At 37.9% G+C, this 12,347-nt stretch overlaps 1 protein-coding gene across 1 annotated transcript; it reads left to right on the top strand.

The window, feature by feature from the left end:
- The first annotated feature begins 629 nt into the window (after positions 1-629).
- On the top strand, positions 630-11,487 carry LOC104548032 (endoribonuclease Dicer-like). Its single transcript, XM_010193935.1, has 6 exons — positions 630-782; positions 3,967-4,849; positions 6,905-7,173; positions 10,031-10,193; positions 10,289-10,364; positions 10,659-11,487. The coding sequence occupies exons 1-6, from the start codon at positions 681-683 to the stop codon at positions 10,822-10,824; spliced, it is 1,659 nt and encodes a 552-aa protein (XP_010192237.1). The 5' UTR covers positions 630-680; the 3' UTR covers positions 10,825-11,487.
- Positions 11,488-12,347: the final 860 nt, after the last annotated feature.

Raw genomic sequence — 12,347 nt, 5'->3', positions numbered from 1 at the left:
AAAAAGAAACATGGAAAGTATGTTTAAAATGAGAAACAAAGATTAGAAGTTTATAGTTAAAAATGAAAAAGAAGTGTGTCTGTGTATGCGAGAGTGCTTTTTATCCCTTCCCTTTAAAATATTTAAAAGAATTTTAAAGGCTCTCAAAATAACATCTGGTAATGACTTAATAAGATCTGTTATACGGAACTGTTTTAACACTTTCTGCTGCCAGGGTTTAGGTCAGTCTACTCATCATGGCAATTATTTTTCATTTGAAGTCTAGTCTGAATGTCGATTATTAATACTGGTAATTAATGACACTTGTACAGGTTATATTGACTATGATTTTAGAGGTAGCAATAATTTTATTTTGCAAAGATAACTTAATATGTCCGATTTCTTTAACTGAAATGGTCACACCCAGTATGCTTGTCCTTAAAAAAAAAAAAAGATTAAAAATCTGTGCCTTGCTTTGCACTGGTGGTACCGTATTAGGAAAGTTGAGCTCCCTTTTGAGAACTAGAGAAGATGCATAGTGGTACAAGATCTGGCTTGACATGTAAAAGTGCTTTGCTCCTTTTGCATTTTAACCTATTTTTATGTAAATGTATGTCCAGACATTTATCAGAATGTTTTTCTTGAAGGTCAGCAACTGTAACTTGTATCGCCTTGGCAAAAAGAAAGGACTGCCCAGTCGAATGGTGGTTTCCATTTTTGATCCGCCGGTCAATTGGCTTCCTCCTGGTTACATCGTGAACCAGGACAAGAGCAGCACTGATAAGTGGGAGAAAGATGAAATGGTAAGACCTGATTTAAGTGTGGTGGGACGTAATGACTTGTGTGTCTGTACTCTCTCACCCCTACCTCCTCCACCCACCAAATATTTTGCTGTGTTTTCAGCCAAAACCAAAGTAAATCTGTAGCTTTGTTTCCTTTCTAAAACTTCACTATAACTTAGGGAAAATGAGAGGAAAACTGCTCCTGAATAGAGCCCGAAGTAAGGAAATTTACTGAACATCATCCAGTAATGAGTGTATGTATTAATAGAAAAGCAGAGAAGAAACGCTCTTTTGCTTGTAGTTAGCATGCTCTCAGGAGTTTTTCTGAAATTTCTCTTGGAAATTGTACACGCATTTATCATTACTGGTTTTGCTGTGATATGTATAGGCAGAAGACTGCTTTTTAATAAATAATGACATCACTTTTGTGGGATATATGAAAGGGAGTTGCTGTTTTTCATAGTGCTGAGGCGGGATGAAGATCAGAACTGTCTTGAATGTTCAATATTGGTTGCTGTTTGCTAATCCATGGGTCTTGTAGAGCTACTCCCCATCCAGAATACTGTGCTGACTCACACACCCCCGCTGTCTGTCACCAAAAGCTTCACAAATCTTCATGAGGAGTGATTCAAATTATTTTCTGACTAAACTCATTGTATGTTTGGAGTAGAAGTGCATTGATAAGAAATACCACTGATCACAGCAGTCAGTAACGTAATATTTATGTTTTTGAGACCAGTTTGGCCGTCAGAGGAAGGGGGCAGAGGGATTTTTTTCCTTCTCAATTCTGAAGACCACACCGGGATTGTAGAACCACCAGAGGGCACAGGAGAGGGACCATTAGATGGATGTACTGTGCAAATAAATGTTTATTGCGGAATAAAACAACCTGATTATTGTGGTTCTGTATTGTGCCAAGACTTCATTTCAGAGAGACTTACTGCTATTCCTTTCTAAAAATAAAATAGCACATTTGGGACAGGAACTAATCACTGCTTTTAAAAAGCTTTCAGTTCTCTATAACTTTTCAGTGGGCTCCTTCTCTTTGCTAGTCACAGTTTATTTGTGCTTAAAACACAATTTCAGACTAAAATGCAGACAGTGATGCAACTGAGTGTGGGTTTTTTTGTGCCAAGTACATATTTTGCTTTCTTGAATGTAAAATTCGTAGTTGATTCTGTGTGTGTGTGTTTTATGAAGACTTATTAAGGGGAAAGATCTTCCTTTTTTCATTTGATCGAACAGCTGATTTTCAAATAGCACACCAAAAAAGCACTTACATGTCTTTATCTTCAGCTTATAAGTAGCCATAACTTTTTCAGAATCAATCAGATATTCTTTAAGAAAAGATTCTTTCTTCTGGGGTTCACTGTTGACTGATATATTTTTGAAATGCTGTCTAACGGGTTCTGTTACCTACTCCTCATTCTCACCACTTAGAATTTCATTACTGGTTTTTTGTGCAGGAAGCGATGTGCAGACAGCACTAGGGTAGCTCATGAAGCTGTCCTGCTAATGAAAATTTATTTTCTTTTAAAAAAACTTGTGAACAAAATTGTAGTAAAATTGAAATTTCCCATTTGTTCAATCTTTGAGAACAGACACCGAAATCTGGTTTGAGTCACCCATATGGACATACCTCGTTCAGAGAGTGTATTTTTATTTCAGTGACAGATGAGACAGGTGATGTGTAACAAGAAAAAATCAGCACTAGCTCTAGTTGGGACTGGTTAAATTAGTCTTATTTTGAGCATTACACTGCTACAAGTACCCAAACTATTTCAAATCAAACTTTACTATCTCTGGTCAACTGACGTTACAGAAATCCCTGCTGTGTATGTCAGATGGGTAATTACAGCAGCAGAAATTCTCTGGGCAAAATGTCTGTGAATTTGGCAAAAACCTGTGAATTTCTGCAGCCACTGTTTTTTTTTTTCTTCTCCTCTCATTACTGAACTTGCTCCATCCTGATGAGGAACATCACGATCTGGTTGATCCTTAGATGGTTTCAGGTGCTGCCTGGTGCTCCTTACAGCTCCCAGCCACACCTCTCAAGTCGTGCATTTGGCCCAAAGGGAGAAGTCCTCAGTGGGAACATCTGGTTCAAAATTTCAAATTCAAATCTAAAATTTTCAAAATTAAGTGACTGGGACATATTGATACGACATACAGAGATCGAGGGCTGATTCAGGCTGTTTCACTTGATTCAAAATGCTGCTGGCTTTCAGGACTTAATCCAGGAAACCACTTTGTAGGATCTTTCTCCTATCAGATTCAGTGGCAGAATTCCCACCGATATCAGTGATGCTGTGTTGAGCCTGTGAATGGTCCTTTTGATTTTTAGGAAAGCTACTTGTGCATTTAGCTCATATGTTGAAGTGCTTTCCTGGTGGGGCCATGGCAAATTGTGCAGCGTTGTATAGCTTGGGCACCTCTGTGTTCAATTCATAATTTACATCAGTTCATAACAATTTGCTCAATACGAGCAGAAAAAAGACATGAGACATCATCAGTTTTGCCCTTGTAGGGATGTAAGTAAGTATTAGAAAATTAGTGCCAACTTTAACTTTTCTTTTGGTTAGTTAAGTCTATAAGTATAGCCTGTAAAAGCCCAAAACTTCAAACAAATACCTACTTATTTAAAGGATGACATTAATACTAGTTGCCTTTGCATTGGGTTATTATCCTACTTTATGATTTAATGTGTACATTAGTATTCAGTTTAAAAACAAACACCAGAACTGTATATTACAGAAGTGTGCCCCTTTTGCTGCTTTTCCAGTTTTATATATAAAAATAAAATCCTATGCTGAAATCCTGGTTATATTGAATGTATGACAAACTGGAGAAACTTCATATTCGTTCAAGTTAAGAATTCTTAACTTGTGCTCTGGTTCTTACAGCACCAAAAAATGGCCTATGTCTAACATCTGAGAAGCAGCAAGGTCACTTACTGAATCCCCAACGCATGGAGTCAAAACTGTCACCCACATAAGCCAACCGGCTGGTATTGGACTCTTGGTTTTGATCTGTAATTTAAAAATACCACTTGCACTGATTCACTAAATTTACTTCCCACTAGTTTGCCAAGTAGACTGAATTAATTTGCAGCTACTTCTGTAGTTATCCTACTCTTCTGACAGTTCTGGAATAAAAGTTCTGTCATTTCCCTCCGTTGTACCGTATTTCTTGTGTTCTTTCATAGACAAAGGAGAACTTGATGGCTAATGGCAAACTTGATGATTATGATGATGATGAAGAGGATGAAGACCTAATGTGGAGGGCACCCAAGGAAGAAACAGACTTTGAGGATGATTTTCTGGAGTACGATCAGGAGCATATCAAATTCATTGATAATATGTTAATGGGATCAGGGGCTTTTGTGAAGAAAATTTCTCTCTCTCACTTTTCAACCACTGATTCAAACTACGAATGGAAAGCACCCAAAAAGTCATCCCTGGGCAATGTTCAGTTCTCATCAGATTTTGATGATTTTGACTACAGCTCTTGGGATGCAATGTGCTACCTGGATCCTAGCAAGGCTGTCGAAGAGGATGATTTTGTAGTGGGCTTCTGGAATCCATCGGAAGAAAACTGTGGTGTTGATGCGGGAAAACAGTCGATCTCGTACGACCTGCACACAGAGCAGTGTATTGCTGACAAGAGCATTGCGGACTGCGTGGAGGCCCTGCTGGGCTGCTACCTGACCAGCTGTGGTGAAAGAGCTGCTCAGCTTTTCCTGTGTTCCCTGGGGCTGAAGGTGCTCCCTGTAATTAAAAAGACTGATTGGGACGGCACTTTGTGTGCTACCAGAGAGAATTGTATCAGTGAGCAGAAAAACCTTTCACCAAACTCTGTTTCTGCTTCTGTAGCTAATTCAGAGCCTTCTCTGTACAAAGACCTGGAGTATGGCTGTTTGAAGATTCCACCGAGGTGTATGTTTGATCACCCAGATGCTGAGAAAACCCTAAATCACCTTATTTCTGGTTTTGAAAACTTTGAGAAGAAAATAAACTACAGTTTTAAGAACAAGGCTTATCTTCTTCAGGCATTTACTCATGCCTCGTACCATTACAATACCATTACTGGTAAGTTGTCTTAAAGAAACAAAGGTTTTTATCTATATTATAAATGAAAGAGAAGCTGTATTTGTTGTGTTCCCATATGTAGTCTTTTTTCAGACCTCATGTTACTTTAAGTCAATAGTCCCTGCACAGAACAGTATCTTTCCCCTTATTTAGAGAGAGATACTTGTTGAAACTGTATCTCAGTGATTATTCATATTTTGACTTGATACAGATAGAAGATGTATTGGAGCCTAAGTTTTGGGAAAGAGCAGCGTTTTTCACCTCTGATGCTGTATCTCTGATGCTGTATTGTTGTGTATGACTGATATTAGATCCTTATTTAGCTGAAATAAGTTTTTCTAGGAATCTGGAACATTGCAGTGTACTTCTGGAAGTAGTGATCTTGTTTTGCAAATATTTTTAGCCAATTTGTCCCATAATTTAATCCCAAAAATATTACCATTTGACTGTACTTCTGAAGATTAAAAGTAGACTATACAACTTTTATAAGCTGAGTAGTCGACAGGAGAGCAAAATGTGGAGACTTCCGCTTGAAGTTGTGAATTGGAAAGCTTAATTTAGGACTAGGCGTTTTATTGAGTAAATATTTAAAGGCAAAGTTTGAAGCAGTTGACTCAGTCAGTCTAAATATTAAATTCAGGTTAACTGCTTAATGTTCCTGTACTTGATCTTGTACTTGATTTTACGGCAGTACAAATTTGTATTTCTCTAATCTTCTTGAATTACTTGTGCTTACACTAATTAATTTAGTATTCGTTCATTCTAAAACTTTAAATATTTTCCTATGATAACACGCAGTTAAAAACAAACCATGGTAAAATTCCAGCCCTGTTTGAAGTGAACACCAAATTCCTGTGCAGTCAGCACTCTGAATTTCTCCCCATCGTGAATTGATTCCTTATTCCAAGGAGTAAGAAAGCTCTGCTTTAATTAAAGAAATAAGTCATTTTGAAATGTTGGTACACTGAGAAACAGTTCTGACAAAACACTGAAAGGCTCCTTAGGTTTTTCATCTAGGTAATATTACCCACTTACATACTTACTTTTTACAAACATTTCACAAAACATCTAGAAGGTAGGTGGTTCCTGTTCATATAGATATGGATATATGGATATATAGATATAGATATATAGATATAGATATAGAGGTATACACACACAGCAGTCTTGAGGCATAGCGTCCAGATGAAATCAAGTTGTTGGGAACAGAAACTTTGGATTCCTTGTCTGTGTACCAAGTAAGATAACTCTGAATTAATCGCGGGTGCCTCGAACTTTTTCTCTTAAGCAGCAGCCATGCTCTGGCAGCATCTTAGGTTCAGCCGCTACAAAAGCAACTTAATCCCAGCCATTTCACTCTCATGTTACTTTTGTAGTGATTTTTGTCTTCCTTCCTTCTCAACCCCCCTATCCCTGTTTGCTTTCAGGAGGGATTTTTGCTGTTGTTTATATTCTAAATATAGACTTTCATAGCTCTCCATTCCCACGTCCTCTGTCAGTTTTCCAAACAGCAAAGGCTTGGCAGTTTTAGGTTCCAGTGTAAAAGACCCATTCTGAACAGGAATCTTTGTTCAGTGCTTTTTGAGACATTGAAATGTGTGGCAAATTAGATGAAAAATCTCAAATTGTATGTTCCCCCTACTTTAAATCCATTGATTCCTTTGTTAATAATTTTGGAGGTTTAATTGTTATCATTTTCAATCAGCCTGCTGGTGGAATCTCTTGATTTTTAACATTTTTGATGTGAAGATCTTGACTAAAAGCATTAATTCATTATAAACACAAGTGTTTCGCTAGCCTGACAAAGGAACATTTGCTTCAAAAGTGGCTTTATTAGATACAACTGCTAGGGTTTTCTGATTGTTTCTTAATAATTTAATAACAGCATCTTTAAACACAAAGATACCTGTTTTAAAAACCGGATGTGGGCATGGGTTGGTCTGTGGAATTCACATGGCAGTGCAGCAGACCTCCCGTCTAGAAAGGCCTGGAAGGAATGCCTGTGTTGAACTTCATTGTCTCGTTGTACGTTCTTTTTCTTTCCAACACTTTCAGATTGTTACCAGCGCTTGGAATTCCTGGGAGATGCAATTTTGGACTACCTCATAACCAAGCACCTTTATGAAGACCCACGGCAACACTCTCCAGGAGTTCTCACTGACCTGCGATCCGCTCTAGTCAATAATACCATTTTTGCATCGTTGGCTGTGAAGTATGACTACCACAAGTACTTCAAAGCGGTCTCTCCTGAGCTGTTCCACGTTATCGATGACTTTGTGCAGTTTCAGATGGAAAAGAATGAAATGCAAGGAATGGATTCTGAGGTTAGTGGCAGCAGAAGAAATGTGCTCAGTGTCTGATTTGAAGCGTGTCGCTGGATTTCTCAGCCGGATGTGCGTTTTTGTGATGTTTTAATTTCATGCACGCGGCAGCCAAAGCAGCAGGCTCCCAGTAATAAAGCATGCGATACTCAAAGTAAAATACAATCTTCAGAAAGTATAAAGTCAATAAGAACATTCAGAAAATAATTAAATTTAAACAAGTTTGCCTCTAGATTGTTCTATGACAGTTGATTTCAGTCACTGTTTTGCTTTTGTGTTGTTAGAACAGCGTGGGTGGGGGAAATACCACTTAGCTTGCTTTCTTCACTGACTGATTGGGAGCACTGCTATACCATGAAATTGTGATGAAGAGTTACTAAATCACAGAATACTGACTCAGGATAAAATACCCATGCAACATCATGACCAATACTACCGTGACACAGTGCTGGGATTCTTTAATGAAGCACACAGACAGATTTCCACTGTTTTAATTCTGATTGTTTCTGCTGGAGCAGGTGTCACTGCACTGTACTCGGGTGTGTTTGATGTGCTCCTAAAGGCTTTCTGTCTTCTAGGCAGGAAAACATTGTATGCATCTTTCAAATAAACCACTTGAAAAATAGTTTAACTGAAGACCTGCAAACACAGATCATATCTGTGCTATGCAGGAAAGCAAATCATGAACTCTATTTGTTGGAGAATGGTCTGAAATCACAGAATCACAGAACGTTAGGGATTGGAAGGGACCTCCAAAGCTCATCCAGTCCAATCCCCCTGCTGGAGCAGGAACACCCAGATGAGGTTGCACAGGAAGGCGTCCAGGCGGGTTTTGAATGTCTGCAGAGAAGGAGACTCCACAACCTCTCTGGGCAGCCTGGGCCAGTGCTCTGTCACCCTCACTGAGAAGAAGTTTCTTCTCAAATTTAAGTGGAACCTCCTGTGTTAATAAATTATTTTGGATAAGCTGCTCAGAAAATGTATGAGAGCAAGGGCCCTGTGAGTCAGATTCTGATCTGGGATTGGGAAGAGATGGACTTTCTCATCATCCTTTCTTGAAGAGTGCTATCCAATAGGTATCACTGATAGTTTGTCGTCTGAAAAACCATGACCAGTCTCTTGGAAAATAATTCTGTCTGAGAATAGCTCCAGCAGTAAATAAACATGTTGTCTTTGTCTTTAGTAATTTCTTCTTTCTGTTACGCAATTTAAAAGGTTGGGAATCAAAATACTTCAGTTACATATATGTGCTTACAGCCCTTGCAGAGTGAAATCCGTGTGTTTTATGGGAAGATTCAGAAAACACTGACTAAGAAATTTAAATTTAGTTAACAGAAATTATTTTACATCAGAGGATCAAGCTCTTACCTGTCTTGTTTTCTTCACAGTATGAGTGAAAAGTCTAAAAACTTACTTTAGATGTTAGGAGCTCAGAGCAGTGATTTTTTTTTAGCTTTGTTCAGTTTTTGCTAGCATGCAAAAATGATTGCCTAGAAACTTCCACCAAAGTGGCAACCAAATTGTGCGATAGCTGTTTCAAATAAAATTCTTGTTTCGCTCTCCCTACGCCTGCTCCCTATCTTGGTCTGGCACTGAATTACTGAAACTCTTTATTTCATCAGAGTCAATGCAAGAGTCTTTGTTTCTGCCGGCCGTGCCAGCTAGGCTGGTTTCCATGTGTGTCTCCACGTCATCTGCTTTGCTTTTTTCAAATCTCACTCCTGAAACATCTGTTGTCCCTTGCCTTGTAGCTCTTGGGTTCTCTCTTCTTCTGTTAAGTCAGTATAATTCAAAAGTGCTTCAGTTCGCACTTGGTATGAAATGCGCCATTCAAAACAGTCAAATTTGGGTTTTTAGCATCAAAATTCCCCTTTGGAGTGTGTGCACGTCAGGTCTGACCTCTTTGATTTATTTTAGGTAGAAATACTGGGTGGGACTGGTTTATGATGTATTATGGTGACTCTTAAGAGGGCTGAATCGGGTTTTAAACCCCAAATAGGGGCTAAATGCAGTGGGAGGGCAGCTGCTCGGAGCAGAGACTGGCAGAAGCTTAATTCTCTTTAGGCAGAGGAAAGTAATGGTCAAACTTTGTTTTCAGGTTACTTTGTTTGGTCTTAGGTGAATGTATGTTATATGTATTAGAGGTGTTTTTAGTAAAGAATTAAATTAACTCAAGACCATGCTGCAAGTTGAGTTTTAATAATGAGAATAAATAGACTGTTGTCTGAAATTAGTAGCATAGAAGAACACTGCATGCTACCTTTAGAAAATGCCTAAGTGTGCCTGTTAGCTCAGTCTGATGTCGCTGGTTACCTGTTATTAATGGCTTTTTTTACTGATGGTTTCATGCTTGTCTTCTGGGGTAAATGAGGTAAGGAAAGGTACATCCAACTTTCATCCAGAGATCGCAATTACAGATTTTAAAGTCTCCTTCTAGGAGATGTTTTATGTCTGAACTCTGCCTTTGTTACGAGTTGCTTTCTAGTATTAACTGATAGAGCCAAGTCTGTTTCTTATTGGAAAAACCAGACCCGTGGTGAAATCCTCCAAAATTATTACAGGAGGAATTCACAGAGCCTGCGAGGTCTCTGTACACAATGGTGTTTGGGTTGGGATTATTTTTTTTCACTTTTGAAAAACGATATATCCAGCAACTTGGTTTCACTGGGGAATAAAGAGAACAATTTCGCTGTGGAAAGTTGTCAATGAAAAACTTCAAGCAAGCAGCTCAGGATAGGATGTACGAGAGCTTACATTTCTGAAGATCTTTGTTTTATTTTAAATGCAGTAATTGTTTCTCTCTTTTCTCCTCCCCTTCTCTCTCCTCCTCCCCCTGCTCGGATTTTTTAATTGCAAACAGCTCAGAAGATCTGAAGAAGATGAAGAAAAAGAGGAAGACATTGAAGTACCAAAGGCCATGGGGGATATATTTGAGTCCCTTGCTGGTGCCATTTATATGGATAGTGGAATGTCTTTGGAAATGGTTTGGCAAGTGTACTATCCAATGATGAGGCCATTAATAGGTATGGGCAGCTTTCAGAAAGAAATAACAGTTAAGAGCCATTTGCTGTGAAGAGAACAAAGCTAATTTTTTAATTTTATTTTTTTTTCCAAATAGAAAAATTTTCTGCTAATGTTCCCCGTTCCCCAGTGCGAGAGCTGCTGGAGATGGAGCCAGAGACAGCCAAATTTAGGTAAGAATACGCTTCCTTCGGTCCACGTTGCTGTGCAATCTTTTTAAGCCGTGCTTCATAAACTACTGAGGGTTTTTAAATGTCACAAATTACTTTTAATGCCTTTTGCACTAAGCAGCTATCATGATAATTGTGTTTATTGATTCGTAGTTTTTTCCTTGCCTGACTTTCTGAGGAAAGTAACGATTTCTGTTTAACTGCACTGCTTGAACTTCTGTGGAAAAGACAGCGTCGGTCTCTTATTTCACATTAACTTGCCTCAGCAGTAAGTAATTCTTGTGTGCGTTTTTGCAGCCCTGCAGAAAGAACTTATGATGGAAAGGTCAGAGTCACGGTGGAAGTCGTAGGAAAGGGAAAGTTCAAAGGTGTTGGCAGAAGCTACAGGATTGCCAAATCTGCGGCTGCGAGAAGAGCACTACGAAGCCTCAAAGCAAATCAACCTCAGGTCCCAAACAGCTGAGACTCCTCTTCAAAATGAGTAAAATGGGGGAAAAAAAGCAAATACACATAAAGCAAATTTTTAAAAATGTTGATGTTGAGAGGAACAAATTGGAAGACAGAATTTAAAGTTTGTTTGATAACAGAATAGATAACAAAACGTTTAACATGTATGAAATTTTGGAACTAATTGTAGTTATAGTTTTTTGCGCAAACACAATCTTGTCTTCTTTCCTCACTTCTGCTTTGTTTAATCACGAGAGTGCTTTAATGATGACATTTAGCAAGTGTTCAGAATAATTGTTGTCAGGTCTTTTTGGTTTACTTTTCTTGTCAGTACAGCTTTGCTTAGTGTTAGAAGGCCAGGGAGCTTACGCCTAATGCAGTTGCTAGATTTATATATAGTAATCTTGAAATCCTTCAATCTGTGCACTAGTGCCAGTCATAAAGCAGTTGTTAAACTGTACTGGTTGATTTGGTGTAAGAAAGAATAAGTGTGCCAGTATTCTCCTTTTTTTTTTTTCCTTTTTATTTTTTTTCTCCTCTCTATGTCATCTTTTTACATTAAGATGGCATTTCCCAATCATTATTGCACTTGTTTCTTAGGGACAGATTTTAATTGAAATGGCTGGCATACTGGTAGAATGAAACTTCAGTTTCCTTATGCCACACAGTCTTGAATAAAAAAAAGGTTCTTGCCTTAAGAATAATTAAACCCTCATTAATAATCTTTAATTTCTGATCCTTTTTGGAACAAACTGTTTTACATTCCCTTCGTTTTGTTATGCATTTTACAATGATACAGCTCTATATTTACAGTACAACTCATTACTATAGCTGTGACTTATAACAGGATTATAATAGAAATTGTATTCATATATATGTAATTAGGTTATTTTTAACAATTCTGAGGAGGTGGTTAGTCTACAGTTTTTTTTATACCATAAACAAAATATGGTCTTTGGCTAAAATTCCGATTTTACACAAACGTGCAAGCTAGATAGTTCCAATACTGGAAACAGCGACGAATAATTGCACAGTGCAAACTGTCACTAACAAAATAACCTTAGACATATCACACCTAAAATATGCTGCAGATTTTATAGTCAATTGGTTACGTATTTAACAAACAGAGCACCTTTACACTTAGAGATATTTCCACGTAAATTTCTTACTGTACTTTTCAGAGTTGCATGCATATTTCACCTACCAAAGCTGTGCTGTTCAATAACATGAAAGCTGGTGTTTGAGATATAACTGCCGTACTTTTGATACATCTGTGATTTAGGTCCTTAATTTAGAGAAACTAGCTCATTGGTGTTTTGGTCTACTGGGGATGGGGGGGAAATCATACTTTTATTTTTTAGGCTTTGCCTATACTTCTTTAATTAGATTTTTGTAGGCACTCTTCACTTAAATACCTCAGTTCTTCTTTTCTTTTCTTTTTCCTTCTGGTTTTGCATGCATTCTTTTTTTTTCTGTTTTGGTGCTATGTTTATATATTATGCTTGAAATTTTAATTTTTTGCACTGTAACTATAATACC

Source organism: Mesitornis unicolor, unplaced genomic scaffold, assembly GCF_000695765.1.
Source record: "Mesitornis unicolor isolate BGI_N332 unplaced genomic scaffold, ASM69576v1 scaffold16751, whole genome shotgun sequence".
Classification (NCBI taxonomy): domain Eukaryota; kingdom Metazoa; phylum Chordata; class Aves; order Mesitornithiformes; family Mesitornithidae; genus Mesitornis; species Mesitornis unicolor.
Note: the sequence above shows the minus strand (reverse complement) of the source record. Positions and strands in the feature narration are given on the sequence as shown.